Consider the following 27,220-nt stretch of genomic DNA (forward strand, 5'->3'; position numbering starts at 1 on the left):
TAAAATAATAAATAAAATAAATAATAAAAAATAAAATAAAGAGATACAAAAAATAAATAATGAAAATAAAATCAAACAAAAAAATGAAATAAAATAATAAATAATAAAATAAAAATAAATCAACAAAAAAAGTAAATAAAATTAATTCATTCATAAAGAAAACCAATTCAAATAAATAAATCAATAAAAGCCGACAATCCAAGAATGAGCAGAAAAAAATATATTGTTTGGAAGAAAACATTTTATTTATTTTCTCTTTTTTTTTTTTTCTTCAAGAAAGAAAAAAAGCAATATAAATATTATTGTATAAAACTGGAGTGTAATACATTGACGTTAGTCTATACTGGTATAAGAAGGGTGAAAGCATATTTATAATCATAAAGTACAGGTCAGAAATAGACACAATGATAAGACAGATGAATTCAATGTAATGTACATTTATATCACAAACCACACAGAAAGATACAGGAGGGATTCAAGAACTGCAGCCCACAAGTTCTATACAGGGATGGAAGGATCACGGAATTACTAGATTACAATACCTAGAGCTATACTACAAGGAAGGTTTTGTTATAAAGTAAAGAACCAAAAATAAAATCACCGACCACTAAACAACTTGTGTGACTGCCCTAGTAATAGTGTTACAAGCTCCGGAGGAAGGTTACCGTGTTGTCGATACCCGTGGGAAGGGTGGATTAGTGGTTGCGTCCTGACGAAACAGGAGAGGCATTGGCATAGTAGCAGAGGTTAGTGTATGATGCCGTAATATCACGTACATGTAAGTAGTGCTGTTACCATTGACAAGATACAAGGCTTCGCTGCTCAAGGCATCGGAAATTCGTATCGGCCTCCAAAAGTCCAGGATCAGAAATTCAAGCAATAACGAGTAGAAAAAATTTTTTTGAAAATTTTCAAAAAATTGCTTAACTTCTGCTCCCCCGTTTTTTTTTGTTTTTTTTTTGCTCTGTGATAACGTAATACCAAAAAAATTCATCCTTAAGAAACAAGCGTGTGCTACCGGCTCCTAGCAGCTACCGTACATCACGTGTAAAAAAAACGATAAAGAAAAAAAATCACAACGCTAAGAAAATCACGTAAAAAAATGTGAAACAAGAATGGAAATATCTCGAGAATTAGAATTTTGCCAGTGTCTTGTTTTGCAAGACGTGAAGGAAGTTTCAAAAAGTTTTTGGAACGAGCATGTTTGTATGAATCGTAACGTTTGAGTTCTTGAAGAATTGTAAAAAAAAATTAAGGAAAGTGAAAAACCCTTCATGTCAATTTTTTACAATTTTTTTTTTGGAAATTCTAATTGAATTCTAAATGTCTGGCCTGTATTAAACGGGCTCACTTTTTTGTTCTCATTCTCTATAAAGAATGCATACACTCCATGCTGGGAACGTACATGCAGAAGGAAGACAATGCTGACTTAAAGGAATTATTACACATGCATTCCTTGGTGCAACACTAGAAACCCATAAATTGCTCTTTAAGAGCTGAGAATAATCCTAATCCTGGTCCTACAATTGTGACTTGTCGTAGGTCTAAATCTTCTGGATTCTCGTATCTTCCCACAACATTTCCCCAAAATAATTTCGCAAATTTGACCAACTTTATGGTCAAGACACTGGCATTAGACATACTATGTTTGTTTTTTTTTGTTTTTTTTTCTGGCTCTTACATTGTTTTTTAAGCCACAATTTTTTTTTTCTTATATTATTTCTAGAATTTAAATTTTTGGGGGTGTCATAAAATTCTTTACAAAAAATATAGATATAAAGGAAATTTGTTCTAAATTCTAAAACCAAACATCAATTTTTATTTTATTTTTTTTTTTTTAATTTTTCCGCTTAAGAATGGCGTGTGGGTTAACAAAGCTTAAAGAAGACGTCTCTGAGGCTGATAAATTATAAATAACTATTTAGCAATACATATATACATTGGAAGAATTTCCAGAAGGTGGTGGAATACAACCAGCGAGGCTGGACTCTATGTCTATGTATAAAGAGTACATCATTGGTTAAGAAATGACTTTTGCAAAATAGAATTAACCTTGGCCAATAGAAAATCTTGGCGCGTTGCGATAGGGCTCAGATATCCAGTGTCCGTACTAGTATTCCCATCATAAGCACTAATAGCGGAGAGGACCCGGCTACTAGCCCTGATGATGACTGATACAACCAACTCTAACGCTCTCTTCCTTTGTAGATAAGACATTGAACATCACTCGGAGATTTTTGGCTGGGGATGTTCTCGCGGGATTCTGCGTGCTTACAAGCAGGTTTCATATCTTCATTTCTTCTCCTTTTTGCCGGATTTCTTCTTGTTTCCTGAAGGTGCTCCTGCTTTTCCGTCTCGTTTCCCAGCAGCGTTAGTAAGTGTTGATGTTGTTCCTGGAATGTAGATGTTTTGTCTGTAGTCTGGGACATGTTGCAGTGTGAACTGTGGTCCATAGCGAGCACTGAGGCCCATTGTACCCGTTCCTCCTCCGATAGCTGAACCTCCTTCAGCGGCTTCTGTGGGAAACCAAAGGAATACTGATCAGATGGAGTGTACGGTATTTACTATACTATAACTACCATATATGCGATATACTAAACATACTGTGTTCTGGAGCACATTCATAGAAATGCAGAATAGACAGGTCAGGCCAACAGGAAATTATCATAATTTAGAAAGACAATTTACGATGAGATTTACTCCAGAAAACCAGTGATCAAGTGGTGAATCTTTGGTGCGTGGCTGGGACTTGTGCCAAAGATGTGTCACTGTGTTTATCGTTTGCCCCATTTTAAGAGCAGGGTGAAGATAAAGGTGGGTTGAAGATGCCTTGGTCCATCAGATCTACTATAATTCATGGCTGCCCCAACTCGGGACGAGGATGAGTTGAAGACAACAGTGAAACAGACAGGCTGCTGTCTCCGCTCCCGGTGTCTTGCAGCAGTTGGTGTGATAACGTCACTTTCATCGCACCTTTCGCTCCCTTAAGACTACGGGACCAAAGACAGGACAGAACAGAAGAACGGGGAAAGGTGACTATTAAAGTTTTTGTTTTTTTTTTTGCTATATACAGTGGGGGCAACTTAAGGGGAACATAAAACGGTGTGAGGCAACCTGGGATGAGAGGGTATGAAACTGTAGGGTCAACCAGGTGACCTGAAATTGTGGGGGACTACCTGGTGGAGGCATGAAACTTATGGGGGCAATTTGGGTTGTGGACATGAAACTATGGGGCCACCTGTAAAGAAACATGAAATTGTGGGGGCTACTTGGAGGAGGACATGAAACTGTGGGATCAACTGTGGACAAACTGTGGGTGGGACCTGGAGGGGGATATCAAGCTGTGGGGGCAACCTAGAGGGGGGAATAAAAATGTGTGTGTGGGGGGGGCTTTATAATAATAATATCTGAAGGGAGACATTATGATATAATGTCTGAGGGACCTCGGGAGGGGACAGGTTAATGTGTGAAGCATACCGGGGCATTTGACTGTGTGATGGGTCACTGAGGAGCACCATATTACATGGGATCACTGGGGAGTCATTATACTATATAGGGACCATATAGGGTGCATTATAATTTGTACAGGTCAGGTATTTCTAAGTGGTGGTGATGGGTAGGACCTCACTTATGAAACCTTTACACTGGACCTAGCCATGTGTTAAATTGACCCTACATTCACATATTGGTCTCTTTATACATGTCATATCCCTGATATTTTAGGCACTTGAGTATAATAACTGTTTAGTTAATTTTTGTGCTGGAAGCCCTCATGCTCAGGTGCTAGGGGGGCCGCGGGTTTGCAGGTGAATCCTTACAGGATGGTCATAAGTGGTTGTATAAGGTGGACTATGACTGTGGTTTATACATGTTTAACGTCAGTTCACACAAGCAAATTACAGGTGATTTTTTGGATTTGAACTAAGGCTGAACGCCCCCTCTTGATTGCGCTTTGGTTTGAGGCCACTAAGGTAATGAATCTGCTCGTATTGCATGACTTGCAAGACCAGACCCTAGTGGTTCTACTGAAGCAAACTGAGATCATTATAGAACCCAATGGTGGACTCAATCTGGTTAGAGGAGTGACTATGACTGAGAATCTAAAACTTTATGATGAAGTATTTTGTTACCCCCTAATATTTTAAGTGGAATTACTCTAACATGGAGATTATGTCGATTATAAAACACATAGAAACCCTCCATAGCAATAAGAAGGAGGAGCGTAACACAAAATGCACATACACACTGACGGGAACCACTCAGCTTCTCATTACGAGACCTTATCGAGCGGAACAAACATGTTTCCATCTTTTAAGCCACCTGAATTCATGTGCTGCAAACTCTCCGAGGGATTAGATCATAGATGGTAACTGCTGAGAATTACCAGCGATCTGACAGCTAAAGGCCAAGGCCCACCATTTGCAGCTCTCATGTTTCCAATCAATAGGCGTCTATTATTGTGCGGAGAACATTTGTCTAGAAGATCTCTAATACATTACACACTGTCTGTCCAGACTGCCAAATCAGAATCTGCAGAGTTACATCATGTGGGTAACAAACAGGACATGATGTCATCAGAAATAGCGTAACTTTACCCAACTGGAGATGTCCCGTTAGACAAACGATACCAATGATACTTTCGCAGTTTCTACTAGTTTTATATCTACAGTAGAGTCTTCAGTAGTTGATACCTTTTTAATGGCTAACTAAAATGGTGACAGATTGCAAGCTTTCGAGTCTCTAGGCCCCTTCCTCAGGCCTAGTTTAAACACAATTCCTGAAGGATGCATATTTATGCAAAAAGAGACACCTAGGAATAGAAAGTTTGGCCGGAGAGTAGATGGGAATTGGTACAATTGGTAAAAAAAAACAAACACCAGTTCACAAGGCCCCAGTTTACGCATTTACGCATAACACTGACTAGTGGGCAGAAAGTTTTCAACTTCGTTTAAAGGGATTCTACCATTAAACTACTTTTTTTTCTAATTACCACGTCGGAATAGCCTTAAGAAAGGCTATTCGTCTCCTACCTTTAGACGTGGTCTCCGCCACGCCGTTCCGTAGAAATACCGGTTTTAACCAGTATGCAAATGAGCTCACCGTAGCAATGAGGGCGGGCCCCAGCGCTGAAAGGCCGATGCATAGAGAGGCCACCCCAAAATGGCCGCCGGCCGGCTCCTGTATGGAACTGCAAGAGCGGCTACCCAAAAATGTCCGCCGGCCAGCGGCCATTTTTGGGTAGCCACTCTTGCAGTTCAGTACAGGAGCCGTCTGGCAGCCATTTTTGGGTAGCCGGTCTTGCAGTTCAATACCGGAGCCATTTTGGGGTGGCCTCTCTATGCTCCTGTATCGAATACAAGAGCAAGAGAAGCCAGAAGAGGCAGAGTTGCTGCAGAAGGAAGCGGAGCAGGAAAGAGCTCTGGGCAGCAATGGGGACACGCTCATCAGTGTTTCAGCGCTGGGGCCCGCCCTCATTGCTGCGGAGAGCTCATTTGCATACCGGTTAAAACCGGTATTTCTACGGCACGGCGCGACAGAGACGACGCTTAAAGGTAGGAGACGAATAGCCTTTCTTAAGGCTATTCCGACGTGTTCATTAGAAAAAAAGGTAGTTTAATGGTAGAATCCCTTTAAGTGTAAAATTCGACAATATTGATCAATATGCCCCAATGCTGCAACATGAGCGACAAATACTTTCCAGGAAGCCGCACCCCCTTCTTACACAAATAGTACAAATTTCACCAGAATTCTGATATATTTTGATTGCAAAAGTTACCTAAAACAAGAACTAAGGCCCCACGTTGAGGAAACGTAGCGTTATTTGTTGCAGATTTTGCAGCCGAAGTCAGGGGTGTCTACATAAGGAATGGAGAATATAAAGGAAGGGCTTAGACTGTTAAATCCACTCCGGACGATGGCTACAAAAAACACATCAAAATCTGCAAGAAAAAATGCTGAGTTTCGCCACATGGGGCAATAGCCTATTAAAGTAAAATCTGAACAGATAACTTTGATACTAGTCCAATGGCATTCATCCATGGATAGTGAGGGAGCTGAGCTTAGTCCTTGATAGAGCATTGTATACGGTAAGTCTTATATCCATTGTATGTGAAATACTTGAAGGTATACTAGCAGATGAACTGTTTGGGAAGCCTTGTGCTGTAGCCACAGATGGAGGGACTACGGAGCAATCACATGCCATAAAATATATATTACATGGATGACAGAACATGAGAAGGGCTTGTAAATTCTGGTTCTAAGTAAGCTGAGCAGCTGCACGGTGCCCAATGTCAAGCAGCAGCTGTAAAGCAATTAAGATTTTAGGATGTCTAAAAAGTGAGACAAAAACTACTGATCCCTAAGTGATGTTGCCCCTCTATAAGTTCCTACTGAAACCACATCTTGAATCTGAAATTTAGTTTTGGTTTCCAGAGCAGTTCACCTCTATTCACGGACAGTGCACTCTCAGTTGCTCCTCAGCATTGAGTATTGTCCTTTCTAAATAATCTCGCAAGGCCGAGTTTTCTTGCCGACTTAGAATTTTTTACATTATCCGCTATGGAAACTGACCATTTGCTGACGCCAGGATCATTGCTTGTAGTCTTTCTGTTTCAAACTGGTTGTTTGGCCACACTCCAGCTTCTTCTGTGGGTTGCTGTGCTCTAAAGAGATGCAAAGATATTTTCCTATAAGATACAGGCCAAATGTGAGGGAGTAACAGGTGCTCGCCCGAGCTGCCAGGAAACGCTGAGAGGTGACGCTAACAGATGGATTCTGGAGAGCTTTCATACATGTAAATGTTACGTTACGTAGATGACATTTCTGTTACTAATCATTATTATAAGGAATATCTTAATAATCAGGTTATTTAAAGGGGACCTTTCACCACCTCCACCAACTCCAAGTCCTAGCATCCCCCAATAAGCATCGATTCACTGATTCTGGCACAGTTGGAATTTTTTCTCTAGCCCCTACCATTCCTGAGCAATCAATGCTGTTAGCTTCAGAACAATTAGGCTCTCTGCTATCAGGCAGTCTTGGATGGAAGCAGATAAGGGACCGCCCACCTGAAAGCATCAGCAGTTATTGCTCAGGAATGGTGGGGGCTAAAGAAAAAGATTGCAACTGTGCCAGAACAGGGGTGAACCATTTGTTTCTGACGCCTGAAGCAGACGTCAGAAAGCCGCCCCCCCCCCCCCCCCCGAGGAGCCTAGCAGAGGGGGCGGGCCTAGCGGAGCAAGCATCTTAATAGGCAGAGAGCAGGCATGGAGAAGACCTGCTCTCTGCCTGAGCGTGAGGTTCGGCCGCTGGAGCAGCGCTGCTCCAGTGGCCTCCCCAATCCACCGCTCAATGACGGTGACCCTAAGCCAGTCCAGGACAGCTTGTCCTGGACTGGCTTAGGTCAGCAAAAATGCCACCCTCCCTGGGGACCTGGCACAGCGCCGCCTGAAGCGGTCGCTTCAGGTCGCCTCATGGGAGGTGCGGCACTGTGCCAGAATCAGTGGAGGGGTAGCGATTAGAAGGAATCAGTCACCAGAATCCAGCGCATCAAGCCAGAGCTCATCTGTCAACATGCAAATTAGCTCTTTGGAGCAAGGAGGGCATTGGTGTTTACATTTCCTCAAAATGGCCATATCTCTGCAATGGAGACGTTTCAGCATTAGGGAGGACGTGCTGTAGGATTTGTCTTCCCTTTGCAATGTAGATTTGGTATACTATCTAGGGCCATGTGCAATCTTCCAAATCAGCACTCACAGAAATTAAAAAGAGGCTTCAAAAGTTTGTCAGCATTATGAACATGGCCATTTTCTTATGTGGTGTTGGCCGCCTCTTAAAGAGGTATTCCAGCCCCAAATGCATTTTGATACTGATGCTTATCCCCCAGACAGGTCAGTGATATGTGATCTGTGTAGGATTGACACCCAACACCGATCTGCTGATCTAGCTGCCTCTGGGCGCCAGAAACCATGGCAGTGGATGAGGAGTGCAAGCGGTTCTGTTATTATTCAAGTCTTAGGAGCGGAGCAGCAGTTCCCCAGCACCAGCGCTATATAGTGGACAGCTTCCCGGAGGCAGCTGTATATGCAGAACTGTGCAAGGTCCTACAAGTCCTGTGCAAGCAGGACTTGCCCCTCTGCCAATTTTGGGCAGAAACCAGGCGGAAACCTGGCAGACCGTATTATGGTCTGTGAGGTCTGAGGGCTTCCGCGGGAAATCGCTTTTTAAAGCACATAGGGTTTCCATTTTCTCTCTAGCCCCCACCATACCTGAGCAACAAGAGGAGTTAGTTTTCATGTCTGATGGGTAATGTCAGGAGGGCGGTGTCAGGCAGGGAGTGTGATTCACAGCCCCAATCAGAGGCAGCCAGTGTCAGCGCAGTGGCAGCAGAAGCCTAAATAGAACAACAGGTACCAAAACTAACAGTATTGATGGCTCAGGAATGGCGGGGCGAGAGAAAAAATTCCAACGGTGATAGAATCAGCGGGGCAGTACTTATTAAAAGATGTAGCATACTCAGGGCCGGCGTCAGCGCACGGCATAGTCGGGCAAGTGCCGGGGCCCACAGAGCCTCTGGGGGCCCCCCGGCACTTGCCTGTCACAATTTCAGCTCATCGGCGTCCGTCCGCCGATGAGCTGAAATACATACGCGATGCAGGAGCTGTGAGATCAGCTCCTGCTTTAAAGCTCCGGCCCGGCTTGCGTGTGTAGGCGCGATGACGTCATCACGCCTACACACGCAAGCCGGTCCGGAGCTAAGCAGGAGCTGATCTCACAGCTCCTGCATCGCGTATGTAATTGGAGGGAGAGAGGAGCGTCGGGGGAACGAGGAAGGTGAGTGATAGAAGGTGAGTGTAAGTGTTTGTTTTGTATTACATATTAAGGTGGAACATAATGAAGGGGGCCCATGAAACTGGGGGGCAAATGAAGGAGAGGGGGGGGACGGCATGACACTGGGGAAGATGAAGGGGGTGGGGAGAGAACGGCATGAAACTGGGGACAGAGATGGAGGGGGCCCAAAGAAACTGGGGGGCAAATGAAGGGGAGGGGGGAACAGCATGACACTGGGGCAGATGGAGGGGGTGGGGAGAGAACGGCATGGAACTGGGGACAGAGATGGAGGGGGCCCAATGAAACTGAAGGGGCAAATGAAGGGGAGGGGGGGAACGGCATGACACTGGGGCAGAGACGGGGGACATGAAACTGTGGGCAGATGAAGGGGGAGAACGTGATGAAACTGGGGACAGAGGAAGGGGGTATATGAAACTGGGGGAGAGATGGAGGGGGGGCATATAATTTACAGGTGACTGTAGGAGGATTATACTGTGTGGGAGTACATAATGAATGAGAATGGGTGGAATCAACATAAAAGTGGGTGGAGCTAAATTTGCAGCGGCGCGCAGAGCGCGCCGCACATTCTGCCCCTCTTTCTACTCTTTTAAAGATTGGGAGGTATGGCGTTGGTGACGCCACACTCCTGCATGACGTCACTCGCTTCATCTGCAACGCACAGTGTCTCGACTCCCCCACCTCCTTTACAAGGGTGCCCACTGAGGCTCTGTCGCCCAAGGGCCCATAAAAACCTGGAGCCGGCCCTGAGCATACTGGACTTGGTGGAGGTGTTGAAACATCTTTAAGTAAAATATGAGAGAGCTCACTTACCCACTGGGTCCGGGTCTCTGTGCCTGGGTGAAACGCCAATCTGTGTTAGGTTGCCCCTGCTGAATAAAAACAAAAAAGTGTATTCAACTGGTGTTCTGATACGATAGATCATCTAGAAACAGGAGCAAATCATTTGTTATTTCATTCAATACATTATACATCGAGTACCCCTAGATCCATTTTTAATGGTGACATGACACATAATTGTTACTTTTTATAGCTGAACAATAAATTGCACCAAATATACTTACCGTGATATGTTCTTAAGAATATCAAAAAGAGCTGAAATTTTAGCATTTTGAAAAAGTTGTCTGCCCCCTATTGGCTGGAGCTGGCCAGCCTGTATATCATCCATTGTTCTTGCTAATTGTGCAAATAAATTGCTGAAGGCTAAGCTGCGATCCATGTTTCATGGTAAAAGATCAGAGTGTCACGCTCCTCTCGTCACATGTAATTATAGCAAATGCGGTTGTGCTGTGACTCATGAGTTGCTATGACCAAAGGCAAATTTACTGGATTAAATTAGTGAGTCATCACAGTGGAAAATACTATACATTCAGCCTGGCTGCTTCAGTAGGATTTTCCTTCATTGGAATTAGAGATAAACGTACAGATTTGGATCAAACTGAATTCAATCTGAATTTTTCAAAAATTTCAGTTAGACCCAAATCCAAAACTTCGTTCTTCCTTTGGTTCCTCTTAGAGGACATTTCTATTACTAATTATTATTAAAAGGAATATCTTAGTAACAGGTTATTTAAAGAAGACTTTTCTCCACCTCCATCACCACCTTTATGGCCAGCTGGGTGATGTCACGCACTTTACAAGTGCTGTTGAGGCCCAATAGGTTGCCCAAATGCCATAATACTAGATGTCACTTAGGATGCGGGAAGAGGTCCCTAAGGGAGACCTGGACAACATGAGGATGCCTAAGATGTTTATTATGTTTTTTTTATTAGGTATATTTTTATTACCATGTGGTTGTGCAACACTTGGTCCCAGACGAGCCCCCAATCCTTATTCCACTATAAAACTAGTAGCTAATAATACTCATTTAAAACTGGAATAAAGTTAGTAGTTAATAATACTCGGAATAATGTTACATAAAATAAAAAAAATGGGATTGAGAACAGTCCTAATAAATTCCATCATTAAACAGAAACATTCATTGACAATCATGTATAATGAAAGAGAGCTTCTGATGTCTTGCTGTGAGCCGAGGAGTCTAACGCTGTGATGTTTTGCTGTCATTACAATACTTCACACACTGCTTTACACGAAACACAGCCGCAACATCTGTAGTTTATTTTCCACATGCAACGTGACACATTCCCGGCGTCTACTGTACAGTGATCTATGAAATACATGTCACTTCTCAACAAGCGCCTTGTATGTTATAAGTTCAACTATAAGACTAAAACCCTGGTATTGATATAATACTATAATAATATCTAAGATATCTCATTTAACAAGTTCCATTTCCTTGCTAGTAGTAAAGTTAAAATGCAACTCCTATGAATCCCCCCCACTTGACTTATATCACATTCACGGGGGGTCTGGAAGCTGAGGTTTACAGTTTTGTTGGGCAGGGTCCTCACAGTACTAAGTACACTAAATATAGTGGTTCGGAAAGATTACAGGGTCAAACACATTTTTTAAAATCCCGCAGAGCTGCAACTTCAGGGAAACAATCATCTGGCAAACAATTCCCCGTAGCTCAGCTTCCTATGAGTCACATACAGTGGTGGGGGATGGGAATAGTAATAGACTGGGGCTGACTGGGTAGAGTTCAGCTCGAAAGGCGATCACTGCGAAATCGTTACTGCTCAGAGATATTACAAATAATGTAGACGACCATCTACTACATTGTATCCTCATGGAAAGATAGTGCTTTATACAGGAATGTATGAGATTGATTGTAAACTGATAGATAGATAGATAGATAGATAGATAGATAGATAGGAGATAGATAGATAGATAGATAGATAGATAGATAGATAGATAGATAGGAGATAGATAGATAGATAGATAGATAGATAGGAGATAGATAGATAGATAGATGATAGATAGATAGATAGGAGATAGATAGATAGATAGATAGATAGATAGATAGATACATTAAGATAGATAGATAGGAGATAGATAGATAGATAGATAGATAGATAGGAGATAGATAGATAGATAGATACATTAAGATAGATAGATAGGAGATAGATAGATAGATAGATAGATAGATAGATAGATAGATAGGAGATAGATAGATAGATAGATAGATAGATAGATAGATAGATAGATAGATAGGAGATAGATAGATAGATAGATAGATAGATAGGAGATAGATAGATAGATAGATAGATAGATAGATAGGAGATAGATAGATAATAGATAGATAGATAGATAGATAGATAGATAGGATATATATTTGATATAGGTAGATAGATAGATAGATAGATAGGAGATAGATAGATAGATAGAAAGATAGGAGATAGATAGATAGATAGATAGGAGATAGATAGATAGATAGATAGATAGATAGAAGATAGATAGATAGATAGATAGATAGAAAGATAGGAGATAGATAGATAGATAGATAGGAGATAGATAGATAGATAGATAGATAGATAGGAGATAGATAGATAGATAGATGATAGATAGATTTGATATAGGTAGATACAGTAGTTAGACCATCACAATACATTACTATCATACAGATGTTACAAACACATTTCTGCTGTTTTTTTCCCTGTGACCCAACACGACCCCGGTGACCACACATTTCATTTTCCAGGACACCAGATCATCTAGGGATTTCATACAATCCCATTGCTGAGGGAGCTGTAATTGCTTCCATGCCGGCAGATACCCAGCTTTCCTTAGAAGAAATCTAACAAGCATCTGCCTGGACGTAATAACAATTCTACAAAGGAGAACTCATGGACTTACAGGAAAACACACAAGCACAAACAGTCTACCATTGTCCCTATTTTACTCTTGAATCTTGAGCTATAGATAGAGAATAAAGTAGACCTGTATAAGTCTGGCCCCGTGCACATGGGTGTACTATGTACATCTGATATAATATAGAGGCATACAGGATTCATTCATACATCACATATAAGTTACCGTATTATACATTTATTATGCCCGAAAACAACTGCACCAACGTGTCGCCTAACAAAAAGAAGACCTTACTCTCGACAGTGACATACACAAATGATACACAAATGTGTGATACATGTCATAAGGTTCTGATCTGGGATTTGGTGGTGACCTCCTACATCCGCTGTGATATTAGTCCATCTTTACATTGCAGGACATGTTATCTCATAGAATAATCTTGACTTGCTTGTACACAACCCGGCCGTACGTCTAAGAGGTTTAGAAGATTTATCTGTGCTCTTGCTATTACCTAACGCCGCCTACACTTACTTGGAGGATCGGGTGATCTAACCTGTTCTCAGAAGTTGGAAGGGACTGAGATATTCATGAATCTGTTTGCTATTCTATTATTACACATGAACATAAGCTACGACTGAGTAATACAATATATCACAGCCTGAAGAATAAGCCATAGGAAAGTGAGAGTTATAGGTAGAAATGGGAATACTGTGTTATCCTAGTCCTGCTACTCAACACCCATATGTTCCCATATGGGGCGCTCAAACTAGTTCCCCAATCTCAAACACACATACACATAGTAGAGTCAACTTCATAGGAAGGGAGTAAACCTCTACCTAAACGCAGCAGACACAAGGAACCACATACAAAGTACATGGCTGGACACAAGTAACTAACCACATCGCCCATATAATATCGTCTTATGAATGTACGGTAAAATTCACATTTTTGAATCCAAAGGTTCAGAAATGGACATAGAATCAGATCCCATTCACTTCGATAGGATTCCATTTTGCTATGGAGGGTACAGGGGTAGCCATCGCTATGGGGTTGTGGAGCCTCAGTAGGCCCTGAAGACACCATTATTATAGATAGCACATGGTAAATGGGATCCCCTTAACATATTTTGCATTGGGTCCCAGTTACTGCTCAGATTCTGACCAAAAGAATGGAACCAATACATTATAGCTGTAATAGGTGAGTAAATGCCTGGATACGTAACCCTATAAATAAGAGTAAATGGTATATTGAAATAAAGCCTTATAAAAGATAGCTTGATAGACGACTACACAGGCAATGGAAACAGAAAAATGAAAGTCGAACTCAATAAAAACAATGACAATTGAGACATTTCTCACCTGAGATGGGACTCTTATATCACTAACACCTGGAGTCCTGGCCTGGTTGACCATCTCCCCCATTGTAGCCAGTGTAAAAGGGCTCAGAAGCGAAAGATTGATGTTTTCCGTTCCTTGAGAGAAATACGTCCGGTAGCATTGGCTTTCTGGATTGGCTGGATCCGCTCTAACCTCCATGTACTTTAGTGTGCCATCCATATTGAAATGAAGTCCCGGTTCTTGTGTCCCGTGGCCACTGTCTCGATCAGACTGACGTAAAAACCAACATGGATATTGGCATACATGCGTGTCTTTTTTAAAACATTTTACTACCAATAGCAGCAAAGTGACAAGAAATGCCAAGGTAATGGCCACCAGTGAGATGACCAGGTACATTAGGATGTCGGTACTATTTCCAGAATACAGAAAAGAGAAAGATGTTTTGGGGTTCCCAGCATTGTTGACTAAAGCTACAAGTAGTGTAACAGTGATGGATAAAGAAGGGTTACCCCTATCACTGATAGACAACACAAGCTTCTGCTGGGATGCGTCAGTGGCCAAAAAATTCCTGATGGTTTTGATTTCTCCAGAATGAGCCGATATATTGAAGGGAAAATCATCCGAAGTTTCGAGAAAGCTATATAATAGCAAGGCATTGTGACCTGAATCGGAGTCCACGGCAGACACTTTAGTGACCAAGTAACCCACTGGCACAGTTTTTGATATGTTTAGTTGGCTGCTGGGTTCTCCAGAAAGCTTTGGGTATAACAATTTTGGAGCATTATCATTCATATCCACAATAAAGACAAATAAAGTCCTATTGGTGAAAAGTTTGGGATCTCCATCATCTTCCACTTGGACAACGATTTCTAAAACCTCAACCTGTTCATGGTCAAACGACTGAGTCGCATAAATATCTCCACTTATTGGGTTGATGGATACGAAAGATGAGACAAGTAAGCTTCCATGTTGGTGTTCAGCTAGAGAATAGGTAAATTTGGCATTGTTGCCTTCATCTCGATCAAAAGCAGATAAAGTATAGAGTAAACGTCCAGGTTCATTGTTTTCTGGAATAAATGTACTAAAATCTTGATTTAGGAACAGAGGTGGATTATCATTAACATCCGAAATATTAACTGTAAGGGTTACCTGAGTTGACAGAGATGGAGGTCCCATATCCTTGGCAGTCAACGTTACTTCATATAGAGAAACATCTTCTCTATCGAGCAGGTGACTGACAATTAAAGCATAGTGGTCCTTGAATGACTTGATCTGGAATGGTCCATCTGGAGACAGAGCTAGCTGTACTTCTCCATTTTTCCCCGAATCCATGTCAAGTACAGAAAAAAATCCAATTGTTGTCCCTACAACAGTGTCCTCTGGAATCTCACCCAACAGGGATGTTAACAATATCTCTGGCACGTGATCGTTGACGTCTTCGATTGCTATCTGGACCACGCAGCTGCCCTCCATTTGTGGTATTCCTTTGTCTTTTGCTCGTACAGTAATCTCATAGAAATCAGAACCTTCAAAATCTAAAATCCCTTTTGTCCTGATAATGCCCGTGTCTGGATCTAGAGAAAATAACTGTCTGACAGAAACTGGGGTGCGACCATCCAAAAAGTATTCTATTTCAGCATTCAAACCCTCATCCAAGTCAGAGGCATTTATCTGAATTATCGGGGTGTCCACAGGTAAGTTTTCTGTTACGTTTATTTTGTAATACGTCTGTGGAAACGTAGGAGCGTTGTCATTGAAATCTATGATAATGATTGTTATTTGTGATGTCCCAGACTTTGGAGGATCTCCACCATCAAAAGCAGTGAGAGTAAGGTGGTAGTGTTCTCTCTCTTCTCTGTCCAGAGCCTTCTCTATGACCAGCTCTGGAGTTGGAGAACCATCGTTTAGACTTCTCGTAGACAGTGAAAAATACACGTGTGGACTTAAACTATATCGCCTAACCCCATTAATTCCTGAATCTGCATCTTGAGCTTCTTCTAAAGCAAACCTGGCACCAGGGTATGCAAATATCTCTGTTATTTTTATCACCTGCTCCTGGCTGGAGAACATCGGAGAATTGTCATTGACATCTAAAATCTCAACTTCTACTCTATGCAACTCCAAAGGCTTTTCCAGCACGACTTCTACTGTCATCAAACATTGTACATTCGAGCCACACACACTTTCTCTGTTTATGGTCCCATTGACATAAAAGGCACCACTTTGTTGGTCCACAGCAAAATACTGACCACCTCCTGATGACCTTAGCCGTATCCTACGTTCAGACATAATAGCTTTAGGTAGACCCAAGTCATCTGTTATATTGCCAACCAACGTGCCTATTACTGCCTCCTCCAACACTGAATATTGAAGGTTCTCAGAAGATCCACAGTGGTTATATGTAAGAAACAGAAGGATTACTTGCCAGTTCCAAACTATCGTGGAGATCTGCAGGCCCATATTTCAATGTCTTCCTTTGTATAGTTATAATGTATGTCCTGCTGAAGGCACATCTGAATGTCCACGAGCCCAGCCCTTATCTCAAATATGTACAGGGTTTACATTGTAATGTCAGCTGTGCATTCTGTTCTACAGAATATGGACATGGAGATTACTATACTGGAGTATGGGGAGGAGAGAAAATGACTCCAGACTAGATAGGACCAGTTATTAACACTCTCCCAAAATGGTACAAAGTAGCAAAATTCTAGCTAACAAATCACTAATGTAGGTGAAGAAATATAAAATTAGTATAAAAAGTAGTAATTAGGAATGCGTCCGATGTACTATGTACATATATCAGTATACAACACTACTCGCTACTACCTCATCATTCACATTCATTAAAAAAATATACATTTTTTTTCAACTTTTTTTTTTTGCTTAATACTATAGCAGCTTGCAAGTCTGACGGCATCTTCCAAGACATTGCTTAAAAGTATGTCAGTGCACTAAAGTTCATGTAAACCATGGGGAATATGCTGCCCTCTGCTGGATCTGCTCAATGCACATGGAATGTAAAATCTAGAATAAGGCAGTACGAGGCTCTTTGCCAGCCTGGGCTCTAGAAAACCATATCAATCACTAGAGCTATCTTACAAATCGTAGGAATATCCAATTTTTTTTTTTTTCTGAAATGTAATAGAATATATTGTCTTATCCGGTTGCCTATAAATATTGCACTTTATAAAGCGTGCCTATAATATAAAAGCAGCAGCGACTCAAATAGGAAGCGGCTACCATTTCTCTATACAACGTGGCAAACCAAAAACTAGGCCCTATCTGACCTGGGTCGCGTCGTTCCACTCAAAATGCCCCGAAATGACATCATCGCTTTCATTGACTAGTTGTTTTAGCTGCGGAAAGTTCAGTGACTTCATCATGTTCAATGTGTCCCTATTGATGTCTGAAGAACCGCTTGTCTTTGTGTACTGGTTCTGCTGACTCCCTGGCATCATAGCCACCTCCATGTACCTAAGTGTGCTGGTAGGGTTGAGCTGTAAGGTTTTATGAGTGTGCCCCATGTAGTGATTCATTTCCGGAGTTGCCACTGGCGGCTTGCTTCGAAGACATTTTGTCAGCAATATAATCAATGTAATAAATGAGACTACACTAATGGCCACCAGTGAGATAATAAGATACATAGTTACGTTGGGGGTTTGTTTGGTCTCGGATAGATCTGTAGAAAAATGACTTTCTTTGGACGAGCCGTCCTCTAGAGAAATTAGTAAAGTAGCTGTAGAAGACAACGAAGGTGATCCATTATCCTTTACGACAATACAGAGGTTTTGTATTGATGAATCTGTCTCTTGGATGCTCCGAGCCAGTCGGACTTCGCCAGTGTGAGGAGCAACTTTAAATAATGAGAGCTCGGTGGCTCTAGCGATGTTATAATGAAGCCATGCATTGTATCCAGAATCAGTATCGATCGCTACAACTTTAGTTATCAAGGAACCAACTGGAAGAGATCTCGGAACCGGTTGCTGTGCTGGAACATGACGTGAATTTCCAGGGTAAAGTATTAAAGGTTGATTGTCGTTTTCATCCAGAATGTGAAGATAGACTGTGCTGTTAGAGGATAACCTTGGAGTCCCAGAATCCTCTGCTCTGATTGTGAACTGAAGAACTTGAGCTTGTTCGTAATCGAAGGACTGCTGAGCATAAATGTTCCCATTTTGGGTGTCCATATAAATGAAGGACATGGCCGGGGACCCATTGATGAGACTGTTGATTATGGAGTAAGTGATGTGTGCGTTCTCTCCAAAATCCTTGTCAGATGCTGAGACGGTACAAAGTAACGCCCCCGGCTTATTGTTTTCTTTCACATCAACGTTGACGACCGATCTTTCAAAACTTGGCGGGTTATCGTTGATGTCCATGACACTGATGTTTATGGCTGTTTGTGTTTTAAGCTGTGGGTCTCCCATATCGGTCGCCTGAAGTACAACCGTGTATTGACTAGCATGTTCTCTGTCCAGAAATCCATCCGTGACTAAGGAATAATGATTTTGGGTAGACGTGATCATAAATGGTAGATCTGGAGAGATTTCCAAGTGTACCTCCCCATTTTTGCCACTGTCTTGGTCACTAACTCGTAAGAGTCCCACGGTAGTTCCCGGAGGAGTATCCTCTGGAATGGATGACACCAAGGAAGAGATATGAATTTCAGGAGCATTATCATTGACATCTTCAATATCCACTTGGATGACACAATGCCCTTCCATTTCTGGCACCCCATGATCCAGAGCCTTAACAGAAATTTCATAAGAATGATGTTTTTCATAGTCTAAAAGTCCTTTAAGTCGTATCTCTCCTGTTTTATCGTCCAAGCTGAAGATATTAGTTATGTCCTCTGATAAAATATCTTCAAAGCTATAACTAATCTCACCATTCGGGCCTTCATCCTTATCCGTTGCGTTCAGTCTTATTACAAGAGTCTTAAGTTGTGCATTTTCTTTTAAGCTAATTTTATAGAACGCGTTATCAAAAACCGGGGCATTGTCATTTTGGTCTATGACCGTAATAGTAATTAAACTTGTTCCAGATCTAGGAGGACTTCCACCATCGAGGGCGGTCAGAACCAACTTGTGCTCTGCTTGTTCTTCCCTATCTAGAGCTTTCTCTAGAACAAGCACAGGGGAGGGTCTTTCATTTTTCCGGGTCTGTACATTTAAGGAAAAATATTTGTTCGGACTTAACTTGTAGGAGCTCACAGAGTTGGTGCCCAAATCAGGATCCTGAGCTCTTTCTAGAGGAAATCTAGTCCCAACTGCGGCCAGTTCTGTAATTTTTATAGTACGTTCCGTATTCTGAAAAACAGGCGAGTTATCATTTGTATCCAGAATCTCTATTTCCAATCGATAAAGTTCCAGAGGCTTCTCAAGAACAATTTCCACAGGCAGGACGCAATTTACATTTGTGCCACATAATTTCTCTCTGTCTATCCTACTCCTTACTAGGAGGGATCCGCTCTCTAGATTGAGAGCAAAGTATTGTTGGCTTTGTTCGGACCCCAGCCTCAGGGCTCGCTCAGAAATCCCTGCTGTGTTTAATCCCAGATCCTTAGCAACGTTGCCTACTAAAGTCCCGGGCTCTGATTCTTCGAGTAAAGAATATCTCAGCTGTGCCGAAGCTAGCTTCAAGAGACTGACAAAAAATAAACCCATTACTTGCCAGTGCCGGGATCTGTCGACTCCTTTCCGCTCCATTGGTGAATTTTTCCTGACGAAAAGCGAGAAAGTGAGAAAATAGAATGAAGCCGAGGTGAGAAGGAGAGAGAGTAGAGCAGCTCTGTCTTTTCCAATGTGCTTTGCAGATCTGCTTTCCTGAACTGCTGTCACTTGTGTGTGCTGCGCGCAGACATTGAATTGTCAACAATAGAGTTTTCATCAGGAGAAATCGTGTTGCCATCTAGTGGTAAAATCCTAAATAGCCGGTGAAAAACAACCAACCTTGCTCCTGCAGATGCTTTTCACATAGCAACAAGGTGCTAATCTCCTGCAAAACATCGACAGGACCTCCCTGATCTTTGTTAAATGACCAGATTACAAAATTAATCAATGTGGACCTTAAGCCACAAACAAAAGAGATGACAAAGGCAGCGAAGAGTTAAATATACGTGTCCTATAAGGAATGGGAGTGATGTAGGGAATCAAATACATTGAACAATAGGAGTATCACAACTGGGTTACGAAAAGGAAGTGTACTATATATGAGGGGTATGATATATATATGTTTTACAAAACGCATCTACCTGCTTGGTTCTGACCCGGCATCACGTGTTTGGAACCGACATCCACCCCTGGGACGCTCCACCTCCTCCCTACTTTCCTGTTTTCACAGGTAGTCACCTATGCAATGGGATACAGGACAGGTAACACGACCTGTGGAAATGGGAGAAGAAGGAGCAGGTGGAGCAACCTGGGTTCTGGTACCAATCACGTGATCCAGGATCAAAACCAGTCCAAAACCCCAAAGTCATGCATGAACAAACCCTGGTGCGTGTAAATAAAATAAAACTCCCTGGACAACCCTTATAAGACGTCTCTAATTTTACAATATACTCACCTTTGACTATGTTTCCTATGTAAATAGACAACTTCCCCTCCCCCACAGCGATCAGATTTTCTCCATTCTTTAAAAAACTGTTGACCTTGTTTATCATTGTACATTACTGTAGATTTTAGTTGATATTATAAGATCAGCGCTAGTCCCTCCTAGACGTTAGCCAGTAAATCATTCATTTACCTATGGATCCATCCATACACATTAGATTTAATCACTGGACAACTAATGTATATGGAGGGCTCCCGACTACGGAGAAAGGAATCAGTTTGTTGGATTTTAACATGACCGATTGAATAAATTGAGTAGAGGTGAATAGAGATGTCTGGCAGCAGCTTACTCCCGTCTTCTTAACTAAGAGACATGCACACTCGTCCAAACCAAGTGTGCATGTATATAGTGAAGTCAAAGGGAGTTGCTGTCATTCAAACAAGTGTGCAGCTGAAAGCTATCTAACATGTATGACCAGGCTAAGTAAGCTATATTCACCAGACAAGTGTGAAACATAATCTTTGGCAACTCCCAAAGTAATTGGTAAGAATCGATTATCCACAAGATTGTGACCTGACACATAGACACTTTTACTCCCAAACTTGAGGTCTCAAAGTTACAACTTATACCAGGATGACTCTTTAGAACAGTTGGACCCTTGGGCCTTGTGGACCTGATTATCAAAACAGTACAACAGTCCCTCCCATTCGGCAGTATGCATAGTAGATATGGCCAAACTTAGTATTAGATTGTATTAGATGTATTAGATGTATTATTGTCGCCACATTTCTAAGTATAAAAGTGAACCAGAATTTTTTAAACATCCTAAAAAAGTGGTACAATGGCCTCACATTTTTAGTAATTATACTTATAGATCTACCTTAATCTATATATGATACCTATGTCTACACATATTTCTCTATCACTGCTATTCACATGCAAATATTGTTACCTGTTTTATCAGATCCGTCGACGCCGAGTCACTTAACGTATTAATTCCAATTCCGGAATCATCCGACTCTATAGGATTCTCTATCGGGGCCGTCTGTGCAGGTTTGAGAAATGCAAATTCGCCTTCAGTCGCTACAGATATGTCACGTGAATATGGCAGGGTTGACGCTGCGTAACTCACTGGGAATCTTGGCCCAACCTGAGAATACATATCTGTTGTCAGGTATCCGAACGATTTGGGATGACTTGACTTTGCCCTTCTCCACCTGGATATTATCGCGGCCATAACGGTCATTGTGAAGAGAAACGATATCGCCGCTAAAGCTATTACCAAATAGATATTGAGATTGGAGGAAAAGTCTGAGTTTTGTGACTGGGTGTTTATCTTGGAGATATCTTGCTGAAAATTTTCTACGACCACTAGATTTAGGGTTACAGTAGCGGAAAGCGATGGCGTCCCGTGGTCCTTCACGATCACTACGACGGGGTGTTTCAGGGTGTCTTTCTCTTCAAAAGTACGGGATGTCCTGACCTCACCACTGTACCGACCGATGGTAAAGGACGAGGGTTCTGGATTGCTCAGGAACTCGTAAGATAACCAAGCATTGTGTCCAGAATCTGCATCTATTGCCACCACTTTAGTTACCAGATAACCTTTAGGAGAAGAACGAGGGACTGTCTCGAACTGCGGGGACCCACCTCTTGCACTGGAGGGATACAGGATCTTGGGATGATTATCATTTTGATCGATGACATAAATTCTTGCAGATACATTGCTGGTCAACCGAGGATTTCCATTATCTTCAGCCATTATTTTAACCTCGATCTCCCGCAGTTGTTCATAATCGAATAGTCTTTGGGCATAAAGGTCTCCAGTTTCAGAGTTAATGGAAATGTAGGATGATATTGGCATATCCCCGATATTGCTATTAACGATAGAGTACTTAATTTTACCATTATCGTGAAGGTCCAGATCAGACGCCTGAACGGTGAAGAGTGAGGAACCCGATGCTTTATTCTCCAGGACGTACACGTCATATCTTGCTTGGTCAAAAACAGGGGAATTATCGTTCACGTCTGTGACTTGAAGCCGAATGGTTTTAGTGGTGGACATTGGAGGAGACCCCTTATCTGTAGCTGTAATGGTGATGTCGTAGATATCTTTATCTTCTCTGTCCAAGGTGTTTGATGTTTGGAGTCTGTAGTAGTTGCTGGATGAAGAGATTATGTCAAAAGGCAAGGAATCTGTAATTTTGCAGGAAATATCTCCATTTGCTCCTGAGTCTACGTCACGTATGTTGATAAGAGCCACAAGTGTCCCAGGTAAGGCGTCTTCAGATATAGTGTTGGTGACCGATGAGAGAAATATCTCAGGTGCATTGTCATTGGCATCAATGATCTTCACCACCACCTTGGTATGAGAGACTAGGCCTCCTCCATCCTCTGCTTCGATGATCATGTCATAGCTCTTCGTTGTCTCGAAATCCAGGTGACCTTTTGTCCTAATTTCTCCAGTCTTGGGATCTATTGCGAAAATCTGTTGGGCTATTTTGTTGATGTGGCTGAAGGAATACGTGATCTGTCCATTTATACCTTCATCCTCATCGGTGGCATCTAGCTGTAATACCGGTGTATTGACTGGGACATTTTCGACCATGCTGACCTGGTACAGCTCCTTTCTGAATAGAGGAGGGTTATCATTGATGTCGCTCACACTTATTTTGATGACAGCTGTTCCGGTCTTTACAGGCTGACCTCCATCCAAAGCGGTTAGAATGATTTCATAAGACGACTTCTGCTCCCTGTCTAACATCTTCTGTAACACCAGCTCTGGGTATCTTCTGCCGTCATTGCTTATTTTTTCACGCAGACTGAAAAAATTGCTTTCCGAAATTTTGTACGTTTGCAAAGAGTTAATTCCAACATCTGGGTCCACTGCATTCACCAGCACAAATTTTGTCCCCGGTTGGGTCAATTCACTTATTTCTAGATTGATAATGCTCTTGGAAAACACAGGGGGATTATCATTAATATCCTGAATTTCAACCTTCACTGGAAACACAGACAAAGGATTTTCGGCTATGGCTTCAAGGCTTAGCAAACAACTGGATGCTGTCTCGCAAATAGTCTCTCTGTCTATTCTCTCTGAGACATAGAGGTTGCCATCTTCTAGGTTAACATGGAAGAAATTCTCTACATTTACAGAGGAGATGCGGAATTTTCTCTGTCCCAACTGCTCAATAGTCATCCCCAGGTCCTTAGCGATAGTCCCTACCAAGAAGCCTTTCTTTGTCTCTTCTGGAATTGAATAGCGAAGCTGAGCAGAACTAGCCTGAAGCCCACAACAGAGTAATACAAAGCATATTACTTGCCAGTCCATTGTACTCCAAGTTCTCCTGCCTTTGATGTCCTGAAGAACCATTGTAAGAAGTCGTAATCGGTGTCTTGCGCTGCAGAAATCTCCTCCACCTCTTCTGGCAATGGATCAGGGTATACTGTACAATCCAGTGCCTTTGTGAGCCTTACAATCCAGAGTATCAGAGGAGGATGTCTTTCCTTGGTCTGCACTGTCTATTTACTGAAAACTCCAACGGACGTCCACATGTAACAATGTCACCAAACTGTGCAACAGCGACACACAGTGCCTGACCTAGGAACTGCAGGTAGGTTGCGTTATTATTCCGGTCGCCTTTTTTAAATATTACTATGAACCTACTCCATCCGTCTCTCACATATAGATATTATATACACTGTACATTTCTTTGATAGTGTCAGTCATTTTTTTTAGCATATTCCGTACTATTAGATGACCTCAACAGGGATATAATTGAAATAGTTAACTAAGGCACATCATAGATTTTAGAAATAACATATATATATATATATATATATATATATATATATATATATATATATATCAGAAATAGCTAAGGACTAGAGATGAGCGAGTACTGTTCGGATCAACCGATCCGAACAGCACGCTCCATAGAAATGAATGGATGCACCTGGTACTTCAGCTTTGATGGCGGCCGGCCGCTTAACCCCCTGCGTGCCGGCTACGTCCATTCATTTCTATGCGAGCGTGATCTGAACAGTACTCGCTCATCTCTACTAAGGACGTTTGTTGCATCTGAAACGCGTAGGATTTTACAGGACTACTTGTACTTCATCCTAATGGTGGTCACTTTTATGCTTTTTAATATTTACTTTCTGTACCTAAGGGTTCACAATTGGTTCATGTGGTTGTATACAGTCTCTGCCACCTCTCCTGTATTCACATGCAATCCCCTATAGCCCAGGTAACTATATATAAACATGGGAGAGTGACTTTGGATAGGCGCTGGTTCTGTGACCCAGGATAAGTACCAGCTAAAGGACCTCTTGGTCCAGCACCTAAAACCCCTTGGAGGAATTAATGGAATAAGACCCCTTGTACAACGCATTTCAGTACTACCAATAAGTTTCATTAAAATGAATGGAGCTGAGCTGAATATCTATACCCAAGCTGAGGTGCCATGCCTTTGTAAATCTGGACATCTGCTGTAATTTTTACAATGACATAACGTTCTATATCTGTCTTGCTGACATGTAAATGCAACCTGTCGTAATAAATATCAGACAGTAAAATCAATCGTCCGTCCTGTGCAGAGGCTCCGTGTGCAGTAAGTGGGGAGCCAGTGATACTGATATAAGATGCAGATAAAACACTGGTCTTAAAGCTAAGCAAGCATATACCGGGTCCTGAACCAAAATTATAACATATATGATAATTTTAGGACGGTGTCCCATGTGGTGGCCGCTGCTCGACAAACGTGATATGGCCAAGAGTGCCGAGTCAGCACAATGTGTAATTGTAAATGTCTTACCCGATGGCTACACGGATCGCCTAAAGCCTTCCATGCTAATCTCAAGCACCTGTCTCTCCAAGGATCTTCATTGCTGTGAGGGTTACATTACACAACCCCTGCAACAATTTTTATTTGGTCATGAAGACAGTCCAAGCATATACACCTGCCCGCAACGTATTACAGAATACATTACACTGATAAACATCATATCTTTGTTATGTATGTCACTTTCGTAGATTTGAAGGAAAACAACTTTGAACTGTTATGCAAATGTGTGTTATATATTATAGATCTATGTTGTTACATTATTGCATGCTAGCCCTATATACCTTTTATATACAATAGCTTGGGGAGAGCATTACTACCCTGGTTGACCGGATGAATAATAGAGAGGTGGGACTTGTATGTAATGTGGGACCATTTACCTTCTCTGTATTCCTATTTACTGTACTTTATATTTTATGAACACTTTACTAATTAAAATAATTAATATTTGATCAGTGTGAATAGGTATTGATTTTGTAATACAGATAAAAGACTTTAATAGCAGTCGCCATGTTATGTACCTGGTGCACAATACTAAGAAAATATCCCTACCATTAAATGATTTTTTTTATTAATGACATAAAATTGGCCATAAAGAGAGACTTTAAAAACGTGAAAAGTGATAGAAAAGTCATGAGACAGTCCTCTGGATATTACACTATTTAAAGGGAGTGTAACCAGAACCAGTATATCACCCCAGCCCTGCAGATAGATAGGTTACTATCACCAGAACCAGCATATCACCCCAGCCCTGCAGATAGATAGGTTACTATCACCAGAACCAGCATATCACCCCAGCCCTGCAGATAGATAGGTTACTATCACCAGAACCAGCATATCACCCCAGCCCTGCAGATAGATAGGTTACTGTCACCAGACCCAGCATATCACCCCAGCCCTGCAGATAGATAGGTTACTATCACCAGTACCAGCATATCACCCCAGCCCTGCAGATAGATAGGTTACTGTCACCAGAACCAGCATATCACCCCAGCCCTGCAGATAGATAGGTTACTGTCACCAGAACCAGCATATCACCCCAGCCCTGCAGATAGATAGGTTACTGTCACCACTACCAGCATATCACCCCAGCCCTGCAGATAGATAGGTTACTATCACCAGAACCAGCATATCACCCCAGCCCTGCAGATAGATAGGTTACTGTCACCAGACCCAGCATATCACCCCAGCCCTGCAGATAGATAGGTTACTATCACCAGTACCAGCATATCACCCCAGCCCTGCAGATAGATAGGTTACTGTCACCAGAACCAGCATATCACCCCAGCCCTGCAGATAGATAGGTTACTGTCACCAGAACCAGCATATCACCCCAGCCCTGCAGATAGATAGGTTACTGTCACCAGACCCAGCATATCACCCCAGCCCAACAGATAGATAGGTTACTGTCACCAGAACCAGCATATCACCCCATCCCTGCAGATAGATAGGTTACTGTCACCAGAACCAGCATATCACCCCATCCCTGCAGATAGATAGGTTACTGTCACCAGAACCAGCATATCACCCCAGCCCTGCAGATAGATAGGTTACTATCACCAGTACCAGCATATCACCCCAGCCCTGCAGATAGATAGGTTACTGTCACCAGAACCAGCATATCACCCCAGCCCTGCAGATAGATAGGTTACTGTCACCAGAACCAGCATATCACCCCAGCCCTGCAGATAGATAGGTTACTGTCACCAGACCCAGCATATCACCCCAGCCCAACAGATAGATAGGTTACTGTCACCAGAACCAGCATATCACCCCATCCCTGCAGATAGATAGGTTACTGTCACCAGAACCAGCATATCACCCCATCCCTGCAGATAGATAGGTTAGTATCACCAGAACCAGCATATCACCCCAGCCCTGCAGATAGATAGGTTAGTGTCACTAGAACCAGCATATCACCCCAGC

General features: G+C 42.1%; 2 protein-coding genes across 21 annotated transcripts in view; both read right to left on the reverse strand.

The window, feature by feature from the left end:
* Positions 1 to 223: 223 nt before the first annotated feature.
* The window catches only part of LOC142204076 (protocadherin gamma-B1-like), a 225,754-nt gene continuing 198,757 nt past the window's right edge, over positions 224 to 27,220 (reverse strand). For 19 of the 20 annotated variants that reach the window (XM_075275286.1, XM_075275291.1, XM_075275301.1 and 16 more), the window contains exons 2-4: positions 9,661 to 9,719; positions 6,571 to 6,662; positions 224 to 2,516 (exon numbers count right to left, since the gene is read on the reverse strand). In XM_075275286.1, coding sequence (XP_075131387.1) covers positions 2,293 to 2,516; positions 6,571 to 6,662; positions 9,661 to 9,719 — 375 coding nt within the window. In that variant the 3' untranslated portion in view covers positions 224 to 2,292. Of the gene's footprint in view, positions 2,517 to 6,570; positions 6,663 to 9,660; positions 9,720 to 13,916; positions 16,554 to 27,220 lie in introns of those variants that run through there. The other variant, XM_075275287.1, reaches the window with a different exon arrangement.
* On the reverse strand, positions 17,045 to 19,561 carry LOC142204094 (protocadherin gamma-C5-like). The gene has a single exon (XM_075275355.1). It carries the CDS (start codon positions 19,559 to 19,561, stop codon positions 17,174 to 17,176), a length of 2,388 nt encoding a protein of 795 aa, XP_075131456.1. The 3' UTR covers positions 17,045 to 17,173.

Source organism: Leptodactylus fuscus, chromosome 5 (assembly GCF_031893055.1).
Source record: "Leptodactylus fuscus isolate aLepFus1 chromosome 5, aLepFus1.hap2, whole genome shotgun sequence".
NCBI lineage: Eukaryota > Metazoa > Chordata > Amphibia > Anura > Leptodactylidae > Leptodactylus > Leptodactylus fuscus.

Bases quoted from the DNA above. Each gene is read 5' to 3' on its own strand.
- LOC142204094 (XM_075275355.1), bottom strand. From the start codon at position 19,561: ATGGGTTTATTTTTTGTCAGTCTCTTGAAGCTAGCTTCGGCACAGCTG.